Source organism: Rousettus aegyptiacus, unplaced genomic scaffold (assembly GCF_014176215.1).
Source record: "Rousettus aegyptiacus isolate mRouAeg1 unplaced genomic scaffold, mRouAeg1.p scaffold_m13_p_3, whole genome shotgun sequence".
In the NCBI taxonomy this organism is placed as follows: Eukaryota; Metazoa; Chordata; class Mammalia; order Chiroptera; family Pteropodidae; genus Rousettus; species Rousettus aegyptiacus.
Window position 1 is genome coordinate 149,085,113 of NW_023416306.1, and position 17,986 is coordinate 149,103,098.

Sequence of the window (17,986 nt, forward strand, 5' to 3'; positions counted from 1 at the left end):
CTACAGGGAGCGGGTGGGGAAGGTCAGGCGGGACTCAGGTGACTGAGATAAAAGCCCATTTACAACGGAGAGCAACTTATCAACCAGCTGAAATCACAAAAGAAATCCTGCCATGTCTGAAGGGAAGCTGGAAGTACAGATTTTTATGTGGCAATTAAGCCAAATTTTAAATAAACACCGTGCAGGCCAAACAAAACGCATCTCTGGGTTAGAGTCAGCCCATGGGCCTCTGATCTAGAGAGTTAACTTCATGCCAAACTACAGAACAAGAGCGCATCAGGAGGCCCAGGCTTCAAGCTTGTGTAGGGTCAGGGAGCCTCTCGTGTAAGGAACACACAGACTGTTGAGACGAGGCTATGTCCTAGGTATATACAGGACCCCTAGGTATATACAGGGCCATTTACATACATGAGCAATGAAGGTTCGAACGTTGTCATTATTTTTAATCACTGCTTTCTCACTGCCCTCCTCCCCTGCCTCTCCCCTCAGAGATGGAGGAGAAAAGCCTCTTTCATTCAGCATTCAGTCAGCGGCCTCTGCCTGGAGGCCAAGCCCGCCCAGCTGGTGACCAGCAAGTGCCAGGCCGACGCCCCGGCCCAGCAGTGGCAGCTGTTGCCGCACACATGACGGTAGCCCAGGGGCCTCCTGTACCTTTTGCATGAGACTTTGGGACTGGAAGGGGGTTAGGGTGGGGGAGTGTAAAGCGGGCTGTTTCCATCTCCTTACATTTCTGCCGGAATCATCAGCAAACACCCCTGCCGCGAGACACCATTCTCCAAAGCTTGTACAGGGCGGGCGCAGAGGGGCACGCCCAATGCCCTGGCCGCCGTCCTGGCCTCGCCCCGGGACAGGAGACAGTCAGGATGCTGGACCGCTGCCGCGCAGACACTGGGCAGACGCCCACGCCCTTTGTCCCCTCCCTTCGCCTTTCTGGGGGCTCGGGCGGTGGTTCGGGTACCCTCCCCTTGTTGGCTGGGGAGAGCAAGGACAGAAGCCCACACAGGGGCCCTTCTGTGTCACGGGGCCTGCACATGAGATGAGGCATGAAAGGAGAACACGGGTCGCGTGGATGGGGTTGCTGAGGCCGGGGGGAGAGGGGCAGCCTACGGGGCAGGTGAGGACCCAGGAGATGAGAAGCTTAGCGGCCTGTCCCAGGCAGGTGCTGAGTTGGGTGTGAGAGGAATGGGATCTGGGACAAAGGATGGGTGATTTGCAGAAGGACATGGACAGAAGAGCAGCAAAGAGTGGGTCTCTTCCCCGGGACCTAATCCCCCTGTGGCACTATCCCCAGGGCACTGTGCCTCCAGTCCTGTGTTCCGGTCCCCAAGTTCTTAGCAAGAGGCTGCAGGGTGATCTTTAGGGGCAGCCTTGGGGCACAGTTTATTAAACAGACCCCACTTCTGTTTGGCCATGTGTCAGGCCAAGACCTCTCCCTTGAGCCTTACTGACCTGCTGGTGCCCTGTACCACCTGCCTGGGCCCACCGTGAATACCCCACAAGGACAGGCAGCCACCATGTGCCACTGAGCAGCCCTGTCCTCATTTGTAGTTTTTGATACCTGTCTTCTCAAAAGCCTTTGTCTCGATGGAATCGGGGAGGCTGGTAAGAACGGGACCTCCTTTCTGGAGCTTTGACGCTCCCTAAATCATTAGAGAGTAAGTCATCCAGACTAAGCCCCATCCTCACTCCTTCCCACTACAGGAGGGAGGCCCTCAAGGGTCAGTCACTGCAGTGGGCGGGGCTCTGGCTGGTGGCTCCTGTTTGTGTAGAGAGCTCCTAGTTCCTTCTCACGGCCACCGGGCCTCTTTCCCCCTACCCCATGGCCTGGTCTTGGAACCGATTCTGTTATTCCCGTTTCTCTTCCTCCACCCCACTGGCTCAGGCAGTATGATCTTGGGCAAAAGACTGGTGGTACCAGGACCCCTGGAGGTCTCCCTCCCAAAGCAAACCAGCCTGGGATCCCTAGGGGGTTCATCATGGATTCCAGAGGTCCTCGGAATCTCCTGAAATTGCCTCCCAAATAGTGCATGTGTGCATATATACATTTTCCCAGGAAGAGGGCCCATGGATTTCTCCAGCTTTTTATAAAGGTCCTGATCCCCAAAAGGTCTGAACCTCTGCTCTGGATTGGATCTACCATCCACCTGAGCTGCCATGCCCTATCTCCCTCCCTGGTGTGCCTAAACTGCTGTCACCTGCTCCCTCCATGCAGCCCTTGAGGTCAGGAGCGAAGGGTCCTGGTCTGCAGCAACCCCCCTGAAGGGTTCCCATGGGTCTCCTCTGACCTCCTGGCTCACCGGCATCCTCTCAGCAGAGCTCCTGTGCCCCAGCGCGTACCCTGTGGGCTCACCAGCGTGGGGGCCACACTTCCTCTGTCCTCCATTGTGATGCTTCATCCACAGCAATCCTGTTGTGCATGTCCACCCTGGCGGGCAGCGTGGACATTTGGGGATGGAGAGCAAGGGCTTCTCAGGTTGAATGTAAGAGGACTGCTGTTCAGAAAGCCTTAAAGAGGCCCCCTCCTTCCCTATGGTCAGACCAGGCTCAGCACTTGTCAGCCATCATTTGTGGAACCCAACTCTTCTGTTTTTTGCTTTTCCTCTTCTTGACCAAAGCATGTGCCACTAGCTGTCCCTGAGGACCTTGTCTTTATGAAACACACACCTGGAATAAAACCACTTCTCACATGTACACGTGCACCAGCGCCTTCCTTTCTGACTCCAGAGTCAAGCCCTCCAGTACCACCCTCCCCTGCCTCGGAGGGAAGTTGTAGCCTCTGTTCTGAAAAAGTTAAACTGAACACACTCAAGTCTAACCCCCTCCTGTACATGATAGCTTATTCCTCTGCCTACATGTCCCATGGTACCCCAGGGGCTCCTGGATGACAGGCTGGCTGGCTCTGCTCCTGGGGCAGGTTGGAACCGGAGTCTAGCTTCTGTGACCTCATCAAGGGACACTAAGGACTTCTCCAAATGCTTGCCTTTCCCCAACCCTCTCTCCTTCCCTGGGCGCCAGCCCCGGCCCCTCTGAACCGAGCCCTCTACAACACAAAAGGCAGTGGTAAAAATGCAGGAAGACCATCCACCAGGGTAGAAACAGCAAAATAATGCCAAAAAGACTCCTACCAGCCTAGTCTTGTTTGATCTAGTAGCAGATGCTCTGCCTAATGTTTCCATGGAAACCAATGGAAAGCCCCTGCCATTTCTGGGATCAGAAGTGAACCTACCCAGGTAAAAATAAATGCTTCAGTCCACATATGAACTGTAGTGGGCAGACCAGTGTGAGACTAAATCTTTCCTGAACATAGTTATTTCTGTCCTTGTCTCCACCTTGTTTCAGGGCTGCTCATCTGGATTCCCCAGAATTTATGACCATATAGGCCTAAGGGGCCTGGAGCAAGGCACTGGCTGGTGACAGTTCCAAGCACACAGTGTGGCTGCAGAATCCAGCTTAAGCTAAGCTGGGCAAAGGCGGCAGTTTACTGCAGGTCACTCTGGCTGCAGTCTCTGTATGTGCATCTTCTCAAGGGGCACAGTCCCCCTGCCCACTGCCTTCTCAGGCCTCCTTCCTGGCCGGCTGGGTCAACTTTCCACTTTGCATCTATTTTTACCCCCACTTTGGAGGACTCTGGTGGTGTTTCTCCTGAAGCTCACTCGCTCTTGGTTCAAACCTACCTCTTCCCCACCCACTTTCTCTCCCCTCACCCTCTTCCCGGAAACTATGGCTGTTAGCCTTTAGCCAGCTCCTGGAGGATTCAGCGAACGCCCTCGGGCTGGCCAGTAACAACTGGCCTTACATAACCCAGCAGAAGAGTCTTCCAGAACACGCTGGGGTGGGGAGGGCAGGAGGGACACTGTGTGGGCCCACCTCCCATTTGTCTAGCAGAGAGGGGTTCCTCCAGCCCTGGGCCTCTATAACTTGGCTTCGGTTTTCACAAAGGCTCTTTCCTGGGCCCCTCAGCCTCCCCATTTGCAGTTGGGAAAAATTACTCTGGCAACACCACTGTCTTCTGAGGGGTCTGGCACCCCCAGGCCTGTGCAGTTTCTTCCAGCACTGCATGGGGTGTGGTCTTCTCCCACCAGGGGAGGAGGAAAGGAAACCTAAAAAAGAAAGGCTGGAGTTGATGACGTCCACAGCTTTATTTCCGACAATGTTTTCAACATCTGCAGTATTTCTGTGTCCCCAGTGATGCTCTGAGTCAGATTTCCTCCAGAAGGAGGGAGGGGGACCCAGGCAGCTTCCCTCTTCTTAAGAGCTCTTCACTGCCAGGCACTTACCAAAGACCTCGAGGTAGAACAGGGAGACCTGGCAACCAGGCTTAATAAGGCAGCGGGACTGAGGACAGCCCTCTGCTGCGGAATTCAAATCCATGGAATGCAGGGAGAGGGTCATAGGAGTATAAACACCAGAGGCCCCATCGGCGGGGTCGATCCCACTCCACCACTTACTAGCTGTGCGGTCTTGAATAAGTTATTTCATCTCAGCCTTGGTTTCCTCACCAATGAGATGGGGCTACTCACAGCCGTAGAGCATTTTTGTGAGGACTGATTAATGACTGCAAAGCACATGGCCCTTTCTCTTTTCTTAATACTTAGTAAATAAGTGTCATTGCTATTGTGTGTGTGTGTTTCTCTTTATTTTCATTGCCGCTAAACATTTTCTGAGTGCCTGCTCATTCTAAGCACTTTGCTAGGGGTGGTGACTTAAATGTAAACAAGACAGAAATTGTCTCTGCCCTTAAGGACTAATATTCTAGCAGGGGAGATGGACAAATGAGCAGGCAACCATAATGCCACATGGTAGGAGATAACGGGGAAGGCCAGAGCTATAAGAGAAGCAAGGAGAGGCCTCTCCCAGTGGCCTGGGGGCCGGGGAGTCATGATGCTTCCAGGACAGCTTGCAATGATATTCCAGGCAATATCTGCCTCAGGCAGGTGTAAAGAGCAGGCTGGGTGAGGCCTGGGAGGTCAACTGGCCATACTGGCCCAGCTGGCGGCTCAGCAGGCCACTGTGGAGTGGCCTGGGCTTTATACCCAGCGCGCACAGCATCGTAGTGACGTAGCCCAGTCTGCGATCACAGAATTCTAGAAGGAAGCTATGGGAGCCATTTAAACCCAACTGATTTGCCTTCTGCTTCTTGAGCCAGTGACCGTTCCTCCAGGGTCCAGTTTTCTTTGTTTGAGGAAGGCATAAGAAAGGTGGGGCTAGCTGGCCTAGCCAACTTAGTGATTCCGATCTAGGAAGAATGAAAACAAATGCCCAAGAGCTGTTTTAGAAAGACTTGTTTTCTCTTTTTTCTCCGTGAGCTCAGGTTGTCTCTGACCCCCTAAAATTAATTTGAAAATTAGGCCTGTCTTTCAACAATTTCTTTCAAATAAGTGTCTCTCAGGGTGCTTCCAGATTACCTGCAGGAATCACTTGAGGTGCTCGTAAGTGTGCATGTTCCTGGGCTCTCACCCAGACCTGCTGACTCCAACTTTCCGTATATGTGATAAGTGCCCTGGGTGACACAGATGTCCATTGAGCTTGCAACCCTCTGAAGCAGGAGGGAGAGGAAGCCATGCAGGGAGTCGGGATGGGCCCACACTGTGGACCGAGTATGCTGGTACTCAGCCTCACTGTGAGAGGAAGCCCAAGAGAAGGAAGGCCACTCCCATGCTCACTGAACTTTTCCTGGGAGCCAGATGAATGTGGGGACCAAATCTAAAAGCCAGAGGTCCAAGCCAGAACCAGAACCTGAGGAGAGCAGTGGTGGCAAAATGTCCCCAGCTAGGAAACCCCTAGTTGGACGGGAAACTAGGGCTGGCAGGAGAACCATGGTTCTGGATCCAGAACCAGGAGGGAAGAATCTCCAAAGTGGTTGCTTAGGGCCTTCCTGATGGGGCCTCTGGATGAGAGGCAGCCCCTGGGCTGGCAGGTGGCTTGCTGGAGGGTGGTGGCTTGCAGGCCCCACAGCCTTCTTGGATAGCTGCAGAGCTCCAGGTTCCTCTGTCCACAAGGTGATAAGAAGTACCCTTGCCCCAGGATGACTCTGCTCACCAGAGCCTAGTTCTTCATGGGGGTGGGAGAGTGGGGGTTGTTAAAGTTAAATTAGGTCACAGTAAGCGGTGGGGGCAGAGAGTGGCATGGGGGATTTCTCCGGGATATGTGCTCACATCCCGCAGCCGTCAGGTGGAGGGCAGGAGACTGACCTTCTCTTTCCGACGGATGCCAGGAAGGTGAGCAGGCTCTGAGCAGCAGCTGGAGCTCCTTGGGAATGGCCTTCATGTATCATGCAGACTCTTACACATCACTATGAACATCATCAAGCCCGTGATGATGTGCTGAGCACCTACCCCACAGAGGACATGGAATGGGGTCAGAGGAGCGCTGTCAACCACCAATGGTCAAGGCCGTTCATCGCCGGACACCACATACCCAAGCCAGCCTCAGGTCCCCACCCTCTGTTCTTCACCCTGCAGTTCAGCCAAACTGACCTGCATCCCATTTCTAGAAGTTGCTTTCTGCCTTCTCGTTTGTGCTTTTGCTGTTCCTTCTGCCCTCTGCCTTGTCATCTCCATGGGTTGAATGCTACCGATTTTTTCCAGACCAATGTGCTTCAATAAGGAAAGCTTCCCTGATCTCCCACTTGTCTGAAAGCATCTCTCCACATTCATTATTTCTTCAATGTCTTAAATGCTCTCCTTCAGCCACAGTGAGCACTTTCCTCCTCCTAATGCAGTGAAACAGTGAAATGGACTTGTTTTCTCTAGTCCTTATTTGTCTTGTCTTTTCTGTTTTCTGTTGGACTGTGGCTCATTGATAACAGAACCTGTATCTGCTCCAGCTTTATATTTCCCACAGCCACAGCACAGAGCCTGGTCCTCGGACTCACAGTAATTGTCAGCTTGCTCAATGAATGAAATAAAAGATTCTAGATGGGTGTGTGTGTGTGTGTGTGTGTGTGTGTGTGTGTGTGTGTGAGATAAAGTATTTTTGCAGTTTGGAATTAGTGCATTGCATTCAGAAAGCACTCAATTTACATTTGTTCATTTTTCTTCTCACTGGTCTTCAAAAGCTTGGTATCTTCACCACTCCACCCTTCCTACTCATTTGTTGTCTCTAAGCCTTCAACAACCATGTGTTGGAGATCCCAAGGGCTGGCCTGGATTGAGCATTTCCTGGATACTCAGAACTTGATGCCATGTGCATTCTCTCATTCATTCTCCAACACCTAGGTAGGTTCTGGTATGCCCACTTTATGAATAAGGGAGCAGGAAGAAATTTGCTCAGGGACAAATAGCAAGGTTTAAACACAATCCCACAGAAGTGTAGGTTGGTGGTTCTTAAAGTATAGTCCTGGGGTGGTTCCATTGAGTAGTGGTTAGCACGTCTGCTTTACATGCAGAAGGTCCTGGGTTCGACCCCAGTGGAACCATGGTACATACTCCGGGTGCCTCAGGCCCTGGGAGTGAGCCATAAGTGCATGGGAAGAGATACCCTGCCTTCAGAGATTCAGTTTTTAAGGGAAGACTGCAACATTCGTAGGTCAGAGGTGGAGGTGGCGTGTCCCCTGTGGGAACTTACTAGAAATGGAAACTCTTGCCCCCACCCAGACCTATTGAATCAGAAACTCTGAGGTGGGGCTCAGCTAACTGAATTTAAAAAGCCCCAAGGGGATTCTGATGCACACTCAAGTCACCGGTTTGGTGATAAAGATGGATCCTGGTCCTTTGACTGGAGGGCAAGGATTACCCCTGAGACAGAAGACTCAGATAACTTGTGACATGCTGGCAGGCCTTGCCTCTGTTAAGCGGGCTGCCTCCATGCTCTGTGCTGTGATGGATCTCTCTGGGGTGGAGGGTGGTGGGCACAATGCTGGGCCAAGGTTTGCCGCTGAGCCAGATGCCACATGCCAACTTTGCTTTGTGTGATTTATGAGTCTCTTCCCTAACAGCAGCCACATATGGCTGACTTCATTATAGAAGAGCTTCCACCCCAGAAGATTCATTAATCGAGGAATCAGTGCTGCATCTCACAGCCCTCAGGACAGGCATACATTATCATGAGTTACATGGCTTAAATCCTTTCTAAGGATCATCTAACTGATGACATTCATAGCCAGTACTATCACTTATTCACCAGTCACTGAGGTTCCCACATTTTAAGCTCCTTTAATCTTTATAACAACCCTATCAGGTAGGTATTTTCATTATTATCCCCTTTACAAACAGAAAATTGAAGTCCAGAGAAGTTAACACTTTTCCAGGGTTTCAAATCGTGAAGCCTGACCCAGGGTCCATGCTCTTGACTGGCCTTTATTGCCTTTCACATATCAGTTCGTATCCTCTCACCAACCTTGACACTTTTGTATCATTATATCCCCATCTTTCACTGAAGGAAAGCTCTTGGTCTTGTTCCCAAGTCCAATGCTTATTCCCTATACACCCTACATCCTTTCATGAGTGATACTTAGAAACCTGAGACGTAGGGTGGGCCAGGGTTGATTCTATGATCATCATTTACAGATACAGAGACAAGCTGAGACACTGATAAGCCCGAAGTCACAAAGCAGGACATTGGGAGCATCAGGACCCAGCAGTCCCGAGAACACGACATTCCATGACAGTGAGAGGCAGGCAATTGCTGCTGGTTCTGCCTGGTTCCAAGTGTGTTTTCTGGAACTCCGGAGGGTGAGACCCACCCTGAATGATCTGGCCCCAGAGTGAGGCCTGCTTTGCTGCATTGTCTGCTTTCTCCTGCAACCTGGCCAGGAATCTTGTTTTCCAAATGTCTTTCTAGCATTAAATGTCTATGTTTCTCCTCAGATGCTAGTTTTTTGCTTGTCCAAGTGGAATCTCCTTTTGTAGACTGCCCCTGTGGCTATGTCTGCCTGAGGTAGGGGTTAGAGGGTGCTTCACAGAGCCCAGTGGGTTCATCCGGTTTTTACCAGGCACCTGGGGCTTTGCATACTCATCAAGCAGCTGGGTTTATTTTAAAGTTATTAGAGTCAAATGTGTTCATTTCAGTTATTTCTTGGCTGCTTTACTGCATGACAGCAGGGTGGAACGTTCTGGCCTTGCAGTAAGAAAACAGTTGCTCCCAGCCCAGTCTATTATGAACAGGGTGACCTTCAGCAAGTCACTTAGGCTTCCTGAGCCTCAGAGTCACCTGAAAAATGAGAGTGATATGGGGGCAGATTAAATGAGAAAATGCTATAGCCAGGCCTTGTGAACTGGAAAGCCTGTGTGGTGGGCCAGGAACGTCAGGGGCAGGCCAGAGCTGCTAGACCCCAACGCTGTGGATTTTCCAACTGCTAAGGACATTCTCCAGCCATCAGGGCAAGGCTTTACAGTTCAAACATGTGGACCCAAGGGGATGGCAAGCTGACCAAGCAAGAATGGGGGAATCCAGGCATCTTCTTTGCTCCTGAGCTGGAGATAGCTGATCTGGCTTTGAAATCTTTTTTAGTGGCATTTGTTTTTACCTTTGAGAAGCAAGACAAGTAGATTCAGCAGGGGTCTTGATATTCTGATAAAACTGAAAATCTTCAGCCTAGTGGGGAGGGCCAGGATGGGGGTCAGGAGGAAGGTTATACGGCAGGAAGAGTGGTTCCTTCTGATATCTTCAGAGCAGGACTGACCTTCTCTCATCTGCATCCCCTGCCTGACCCCTCACTGGGTCCACCCCATGGAGCAGAAGAGATGGGGATGGTGATGACCGTTCTAGACCAGTGGCCTCTGTTTGTAGAGGCCACACCAGGCATGGCCTTGCTGCTCTCAAGAGGGAGGATGACAAAGCCATACTGTTGAGAAAACCCCACAGACATTTATCAATGACAGATAGAAGGCTGCAGTTGGGAGGCTTCTTCCCAGCCAGGGTTCCACTCTGCCTGGCAAGCAGAAAGAGTGGGGGTGGTGGAGCCACACCTGGAGCTGAAGTCTGGCTGTTTCTTACTAGCTGGGCAACCCGTGTCAGTTACTTTACTTTTCTGAACCTCGGCCCGCTCACTGGTGAAACAGGGATACTACTACCTACTTCTTAAGAGTGTGGTGAGATTTGAATAGGATGGCATTTGTGAATGGACTGGAATAAAGAAAACGTGGCTAGTAAGTGTTTATGAATGAATGAATGAATCAGTGTAGCTCTGCATGAGGCAAATGAGCCTCTGTGGGGAGGCGTTGACTCTAACCACAGGCCCAGCCCAGGCCCAGGTCCCCAGGACTCCTAAAGGGGGCATATGTTTAAAATAGGTACATGTCAGACTGTTAACTTTGCAGACAGAGTCCTGGCTGGCATGGGTCTGAGAGATGGACGAATGGGTATAAGTCATGGGCAAGAATGCCCAGAGCTTCCCTCTGATTCCCCGCCTCTATCCCTAGCCATGGGTGAGGAGCCTTCCTAGAGGTTCACAGAGTGTCTGTACTTCCCCCTTTACTTCGAATCGGGATTGTACTGGAATTGCCTCTACTTTTCTACTTTTCTGATTGCAAACTGAGTGAAGAAAAGGACTTGTGCACAGCATCTAGTCTGTGCCTAGCACATGGTGGGTGCTCAAAAAATGTGAGGTAAGTGAATGAATCAGTACAATAAAACTGCCATTCTCCCTCAGTTCTGAGAGTCTCTGGTCTTAAAATGCATGGTTTGGGATACATGTTAGTTTGTTCTCAGCTTTCTCTTCTAATCTGGCTGTTGATTTGGGTTTTCAAGGAATCGGTGAAGTTTAAACAGCGAAAATTCTTTTACATCAGGCACAAGAGACATAGCATTCGCAAGTTAATGCCAAATCAGCTCCTGATCAAACAGACAATGAATGTGAAAACAAAAATTACAAAGTGGACTTGATACAGCTAATACAGATGGGTATGCACCTACCTTGTGAGAAAACTGCTTACGTACTAATGAATTTGTTAAATTTAGGCTAAGATAGTGAAAACTGTGGCTTTGGGATTATCTATGGTTTTAGTTTAAACTGGCAGCAAAGAGAAACTGATGAAGGCTTCTCTGTGGTCCAAAACATAGTCTTCTGGGAGCTTTTGCCCAGGGCCATCTCTCCGCTTAGGATATTCACCTATAGTTTATTTGCATACAAATTGCAAATGTCTACAAGGTCTTCAGCTCAAGCAACTTTTAAGTAAAATATTACTGCTTCCCTGAAAGCTGTATTTCCTTGGTTTTTCTCAGTATTCTTCTCATATAGCAGCCACTCCCATCAACCCAGATTTTCAATTCCAAGAGTGTCTGCAAGAGAGTTGAAGGAGGCAAAGGAAGGGAGAGCAAAGAAGGGAGTAAGTGGCTGGGCAATTGAACCCCCTTTTCAGGACACCTGATGTCAGCGTTTTAAGTATTATTTTGTTTAATTCTAACAAAATAACTAACTCAAGCTAACTCTGTGGGGCCAACACTATTATTATCTCCATTTGTAATGAAGAAATCAAGGTTAAGAGATGTCATGTGAGTTGTTCAAGGTTACACAGCTAGGAAATGGAAGGGCCTGAACTCCAAGGGTGTCTGGCTCCCAGAATTATAAACTATACTATCTCTGTAAATCCTTTACTCTTAACATAGTTTAAATATACAAGGCAGTACTGTTAAAATTATTAACAATAGTGTACAGGGTCTACTGACTAGTGACTTCTACTCTAAACTGTTTTCAGATCTGAATGTGCTAGAGATTTCTGGAGTTATTATCAGGATAGGGCCGTGTAAATAATTTGCAGGGTTTAGTGTAACATGAAAATATGGGTCACCTACTTCATAAACTATTAAGAATTTGGAAAATGGCAACAGCAGTGTGGGGCCCTTCAAAGTACAGGTTGCACGCCCCTGAAACCGCCCCTGAGTTGGAGTTCTTGCTGGAACTCCATGTTTTGTCTAGGTACCTACCATTGGATTTGGCATATGATAGAAATTTAAAAACTGCTGGCTAATTGAATGAACCAATGCAATAAATATTCATCTAAAACTACATACCAAGCAGTGTTCTAGGCAGAGGGGATACGGCAGTAAGCAGTACACACAAGGTCCCTGACCCCATGCAGCATGTATTCCAGAGGGACAGAAAAACACAACTGCACAGCTACCAAAAGGTGGGGATCATTGGGGGTCACCTTAGAGTTTGCCTATCACATGGATCCCACCTCTTCCTTAGGTCAGGTGGCCCAAGGAAACATTTCCGACCAAAACATTTCTTTGGGATTCATGAATGCCACTAGAAAGAAGGAATCTCCTTAAAATGGTGAAGCTTGAAGATTCTGCGGACAGCCATGTTCCCCACCAAGAGAAAGAAGCTGGTCCATGGGATAAATGAAGCTGACACTTAAAGGGAAGCAGAGACCGGAAATGGTGGGTATTTTTGACTGCCCATGTTTCTGGTTCCATATGACCTTGAGATTCACCTGTGTTCTGGCCATTCTCACAGTTTGGTTATACGAGTCAATAAACTACACTTCCTCTATTGTTGCCTAGGCTAATTCGAGGTGGGTTTCTGTCATTTGTAACAAGAGAATGACAACCAGCTAATGATCCAGAGTCGCACACTGAAGCTGGCATATCAGTTAGGGAACTGGTGCAGTAATTAAGGTGAGAACTAACTGATGAAAGCCTGAACCAAAGCACTGGAAATGGCGATTAGGGCCCAAACAGGAGAACATATAAGAAGGCAGGGATCACGTAGGTCTGTCTTATTTACTGTTGTATCCCTAGAGGTCAACATTGTATTTGACACAGAGTTAAGTGCTCCGTAAATATTTGTAGAATGAATGATTAAATTAATGAAGGCACGAAGACAAAAGTAAAAGCAAGATTTGCTGACCAATAGGAAATGAAAGATGAGAGAGAGAAATACAACCTACTGGTCGGCTGGCTGGAGGCCCTATTCAAGACAGGAAGAGCTGCTTTGGGTAGGGTCAGTGGGTGAAAGTCCATTGTTTTGGGTGATGAGTTTGGTTTTGAACTACCAGCATGTGTTTCCAAGATGAGTAGCTCGTCTTAGGGAATGCAGTTGACCCATCTACATGAGGAACATCTCTGTCCTTGGCCTCCTTAGCTCTGACCATGCAACCGAGTGACTCTACTGCGCACACTCAAAGTCTATTTACACGCTAGAGAAAGACCTAATTTTGCAAATAGGCAATGATCACAACCGCCTTAGGGACTGGTGGTCCTTGATTAGGAACAGTCTAAAGTTAGCATGACAAAATCAGCTGTCAAGTGTCAGCCTAAGGAGTCTTCCTGACTTCCAGCAGTCCTCTAGGGTCCCCTGTATGACAGCTTACTTCCCAACCAGACTGGGAAAGATTATAGAGGAGTTGAGAAGCTTGAAATTGGGTATTCAGAAAACACATCTGCTTTTCTCCTCTGGGGATGCCCACTCTGAGGCTGGGCATAGATGGCAGCTTTTTAAAAACTGCCGTTGTAAAGCTGTCATAAGTCGGAAATGCCCCCTTTTATTTTGGCACTCCGTGTCCATTCAGAAGCAGTCTAGGGAGATGGTTAAGCAAAGGTTGTTAAATTCCACAAGAATTCAGCTTGAAGTGGTGTGTTTATATCCCTGGGTGGAAGCTCATTTGCATGTGTCAGAAATGCAGCTTCAGTGGCTCCACACATCCCCTGCTGCTTCCAGGCTTGCAGAATGTCAGCCTCACTACAACTAGCTCAGCTTTCTTGCACAGTCCAAGTTCCTCCTGCTCGAGTAGCCAAATAGTACAGAACAAAGGTCTTCTTTCGTGACCCAAATATGTCCTGCTTTGAGAATGACTTCTGAGCTCAGATTGTATGGAGAGAGCTAAGTGAAGTATCCTGGTCAAATGGAGTAGTGAGCGTGAGGTGCTATAAATAGCAAAGCACTATAGAGGGGTAAGGGATGACTGCTCATCTCCAGCCTTCGAAATGATCATGTTGGCTTCAGCATTATAGCTATGTAGCAGTCAAGATATGATTATAGCTATGTTATCAATCTTTTTTAAGAAAACTTTCCATTATGGAAAATTTCAAGTGCATAAAAAAGTGAAGAGATGAATATTCACCACTAGCTTCAACAATTATTAATTTATGGCTAATCTTGTTTCATCTACATTCTTCCACTTAATTATTTTGAACAAATCACAGATATTATGTCATTTTATCTATAAATCTTACAGTACATATTCTAAAAGATAACTTAAAAAAATAACCACAATACCACTAACAAACCTAAAACACTTCACAATAATTCCTTAATTCCGATGGCATCTTACACTGGAAGGTGAAGGCGGCTCCTGCACTACCTTCTTTACCCTTGATCTCTAACAGGAGCAATGTGTCAAATGCAAAACCATGAAAAAGGCAAAGGATCAAGGCAAGACTATGTCCACCCTAGGATCATCACTAATGTGCTTAGCAACTTTAATATGTATATAGGCTAAGAGAGAAGTTAAAAAAAAAAAAAAGACAAAAACGGCAACCCTAGCCTTTTAGATGACCTTTTTTTGGCTATAAGGCAGCCCATTAGAGAACAGAGAAGTGTCAGGAGGTGAACAAGATTATTCGTCTGATCAGCTGGTGGCAGGACTGCTCTGGGGTCCGAGGCCTCTACTAAGGTGCAAGAATAACTTCATGGTAACAGGAATTTTTTAGACTTCTTTCTGGTCATGTTGTTTTAATAACAGTATTAAATATTTCTGGGAAATAAATGTCATTAAAGTATAACATATATATAGAAAAATATACAAAACTCTGAAGTTTACTTATTTTATAATAATTATCATTTAGCGAGCTCTATGTCTGTCTTGAGTTTTATAATGAAAATGAGATGTAATCAGCACAACTGCTATGTGGGGCAGCCAGTCATAGGAATGTTTACCATGTGGACTCATCTTTATGGATGAGCAGGATGGGAGGGCATCGCTGTGAGGAGTGGCCTGGAGTGGGGGGTCAGAGGACCAAGTAGGGGAAGCTGTCTAAGCAGAGCGTGGCTGGGTGCGGGGTATCAGAGCCTAGGTGGGGTGGGGAGGCTGTCCATGTAGGGGACCCTGAGTGACCCTCCTATCCATGGGTTTCAGGACAGCATGTTACATGCCGAGAACCAACACTGAGTCACTGCTGGGTGGTCCGCTGAAGTGGTGATACGGAATCTTTTCTAAACACTGTATAATCCCAATATCTAGGCTGGTCAGTTGCAGTAATTACTAGGCAGTAATATAGACATAGTCACTGTTTACATACATGTCACATAGGCTTCAAACACTGTGAAGTAGTGATCATTAGCCTTTTACAGAAAGGAAAGATGTGATTTCTCAATCCTAGTACTTAAATGGACCCAGAGAGCCTGGCTCAGAGAAGGAAACTTGGGTATCAAGGCTTTAGACCCTAAATCCCTTAGAGCAGCATCAGGACTTCAAGCTAATGAACACTTGCCGTCAGTCAACTACCTTTTAGTACCTGTACCTTCAAATCCTTTTGTAAAACTCCTCTGAAGGGAGAAGACACACTTCCCTCCCCTTAATACAATTGCAACTTCCCAGTGGGATTTGCTTAATAACTGAGGAAAGCATTATGGTAATCCTTCCTGGAATTACCTTGTAGGTGGAAGTGGCGTGACTATGCTTCTAACAGGCATCTGGGCTCACTGATAGCTCAAGTACAAAGCAATCTCTGAAAGGTCAAGGCCACTGGGGAGAAGAGGCCTAGTAATGCTGGGTGCTCTTCAAACTGTTTACCCTCAAGTAGGTACTAAAAAAATCAACCATACCCTTTTTCTCAAAGATTAGAAGGGTATTGTAATTGGCCAAGCCTGAGGGTTCCTGGGACAGGGTAGGTACTCCACAACAAATGCATGTAGGTAAAGGTAGAAGTTAGCACCATGGTAACCCCTCCAGCCTCAAGCTTCCAGGGAAGAAAGCATGATCTAGCCCAATTTCTCTTAAATTACAGTCCAGAGACCTTAAATTTAAACATCTGTTGAGAAGAATACAGGGCCTGTCTCAGTTAAATGATGTAATCTGTCCTCATTAGCCTTCTTCCCACTCTCTTGAAAAGCATAAAGAAAATTACCTTTGGCACAGAAGAGGCTTTTCAACCAAGCTCTTCACAATGTCTCAAATCGAACATCCAGTTAAAGCACGTAATTACCAAAAAAAAAAAAGGAGTGTGCTACCTAAGTTGACACAGCATCTCTTAATGTAGCTGACAGAACTACTATTCTCTTTAAAGACGGAATATCTTTCTTAGGTCAGGTTTACAAGTCAAACCGTCTAGTGGAGGAGATAGGAAACTGAATCACGAAGGACTTACCCTCTCTAAGGCTTGTCTGAAATTCCCCTTAGACAATCATCTAGCTTCTTCCAACTTCTCTATCTCCCAAATGTCATGATTTCAGTCTCTCAGCCCCTCCTCATCTCTTAGCCCATCACTCACCTGTGTCTAGAACTTGGTTAGCCTTTTCATATTATGCTTGTGACCTTATGGTTCCTTGCCACCCTGACATTCCCTCTGGCCCAGTATTCCCTCCCATAACAATCTTGTATTGTTCCTTGTATATGCTCTTCTCTACCTTCTACTAGACGGTGAGATCCATACTGCCTAAGACCATTCTTTGTTCATTCTTGTAGTCAGTTATGTACCTTGCAATGTTACCCTGCAGATTCAAACACTAGTTACTGCACACCTCATACTGGGTACTTTCCTATGTTATCTCATGGAAAGCAGTGTAGTATAGGACATCTTTCTACTCAAAGTATGGAAATTTGTTTAAAATGCAGAACGTGAGTCCACTTCACACCTAAATCTGCATTTTAACAAGAACCCAGATGTGCAACATTCAGGATGAGAAGTAGTGATATAATGCACATCAGAATCTCCAAAAACTTTTTATGTACTTTGAAGTTCTGTTATTGGGTACATTTTAGGTTGTCTCATTAAATTTACCGTTTTATGATTATAAAATCTCCCCCCTGTATCCCTGGTAACATTCCTTTATGAAGTCTACTTTGTCTGATATTAAGTATAGCTACTTTGGCTTCTTATGATTAATGCTTAGTGTTTGCATGACATATTTCCTCCCATCCTTCTAACCTGTGTCTTTATATCTAAAGTGGATTTAGCATAGAGTTGTGTCTTGCTTTATTAATCCAATCTGACAATCCCAATCTTTTAATTGGAATGTTCAGACCACTTACAGTGAACATAATTATCAATTTGATGGGGACTAAATCTAACATCCTGTTATCTATTTGCTCGCCTGGTTCTTTGTTCTGAGTCCCAGAACAGGAGAGATTCTACATCTGTCTGTGGGTGAAGGTGGGAGTTAGTATTACAATGGCAATCCCTACCCCTACCCCATATTATCCTGACTTCTGGATTATTTTTAAGTGATTGCTTTCAGGTTTACAAACAGGTATCTTTAACTTTTCAGTCTACTTTCAAATAACATTTCCTCTCAGTGTGAGAAACATTCCAAGTGTGTATTTCCATTTTTTCCTACTGTCCTTTGTATAATTGTCATACATTTAAATCTGGATGTTATAAAGTACATGGTACATTTTTACTTCAAACAGCAAGTTATCTGTTAAAAAATTTTAAAATGAGAAAGTCTTCTGTATTTGCTCACATATTCACCATTTCTGGTGCTTCTCCTATATTTGTATAGATCCAAGTTTCCATCTGTTCTGATTTTCCTTTTGCCTGAGGAACTCCAATATTTCTAGTAGCGCAAGTATGCTAGTAACCAATTATCTCAGATTGTTTATCTAAAGAATCTTTCATTTTGCCTTAATTCCTGAATCTGTTCAATGAATACAGAATTTTAGGTTGGTAGTTTTTTCTCTCAGCTTTTAAAAAACACCATTCCATTCTTGCATACTTTTAGATGAGAAGTCTGCTGTCGTGGTGTCTGTTCCTGTTTTTCCCTCTGGCTGTTAAGATTTCATCAGTAGTTTTTATCAATTTAATTATGATATGTGTTTTGTTTATCATACCTGGGGTTAGTTTAGCTTTGTAGATCTGAGTTTACAGTTTTCATCAAATTTGA

The 17,986-nt window shown here is 46.8% G+C and overlaps 1 protein-coding gene across 4 annotated transcripts in view; it reads left to right on the forward strand.

Annotated features, from left to right (window-relative positions):
* GALNT16 (polypeptide N-acetylgalactosaminyltransferase 16) overlaps nucleotides 1-14,512 on the forward strand; it is an 85,033-nt gene extending 70,521 nt beyond the window's left edge. The window contains exons 15-16 of one of the 4 annotated variants that reach the window (XM_036239381.1): nucleotides 8,508-8,648; nucleotides 12,131-14,512. In XM_036239381.1, coding sequence (XP_036095274.1) covers nucleotides 8,508-8,648; nucleotides 12,131-12,184 — 195 coding nt within the window. In that variant the 3' untranslated portion in view covers nucleotides 12,185-14,512. Of the gene's footprint in view, nucleotides 1-489; nucleotides 5,248-8,507; nucleotides 8,958-12,130 lie in introns of those variants that run through there. The other 3 variants (XM_016131310.2, XM_016131312.2, XM_016131311.2) reach the window with 3 other exon arrangements.
* The last annotated feature ends 3,474 nt before the right edge of the window (nucleotides 14,513-17,986 follow it).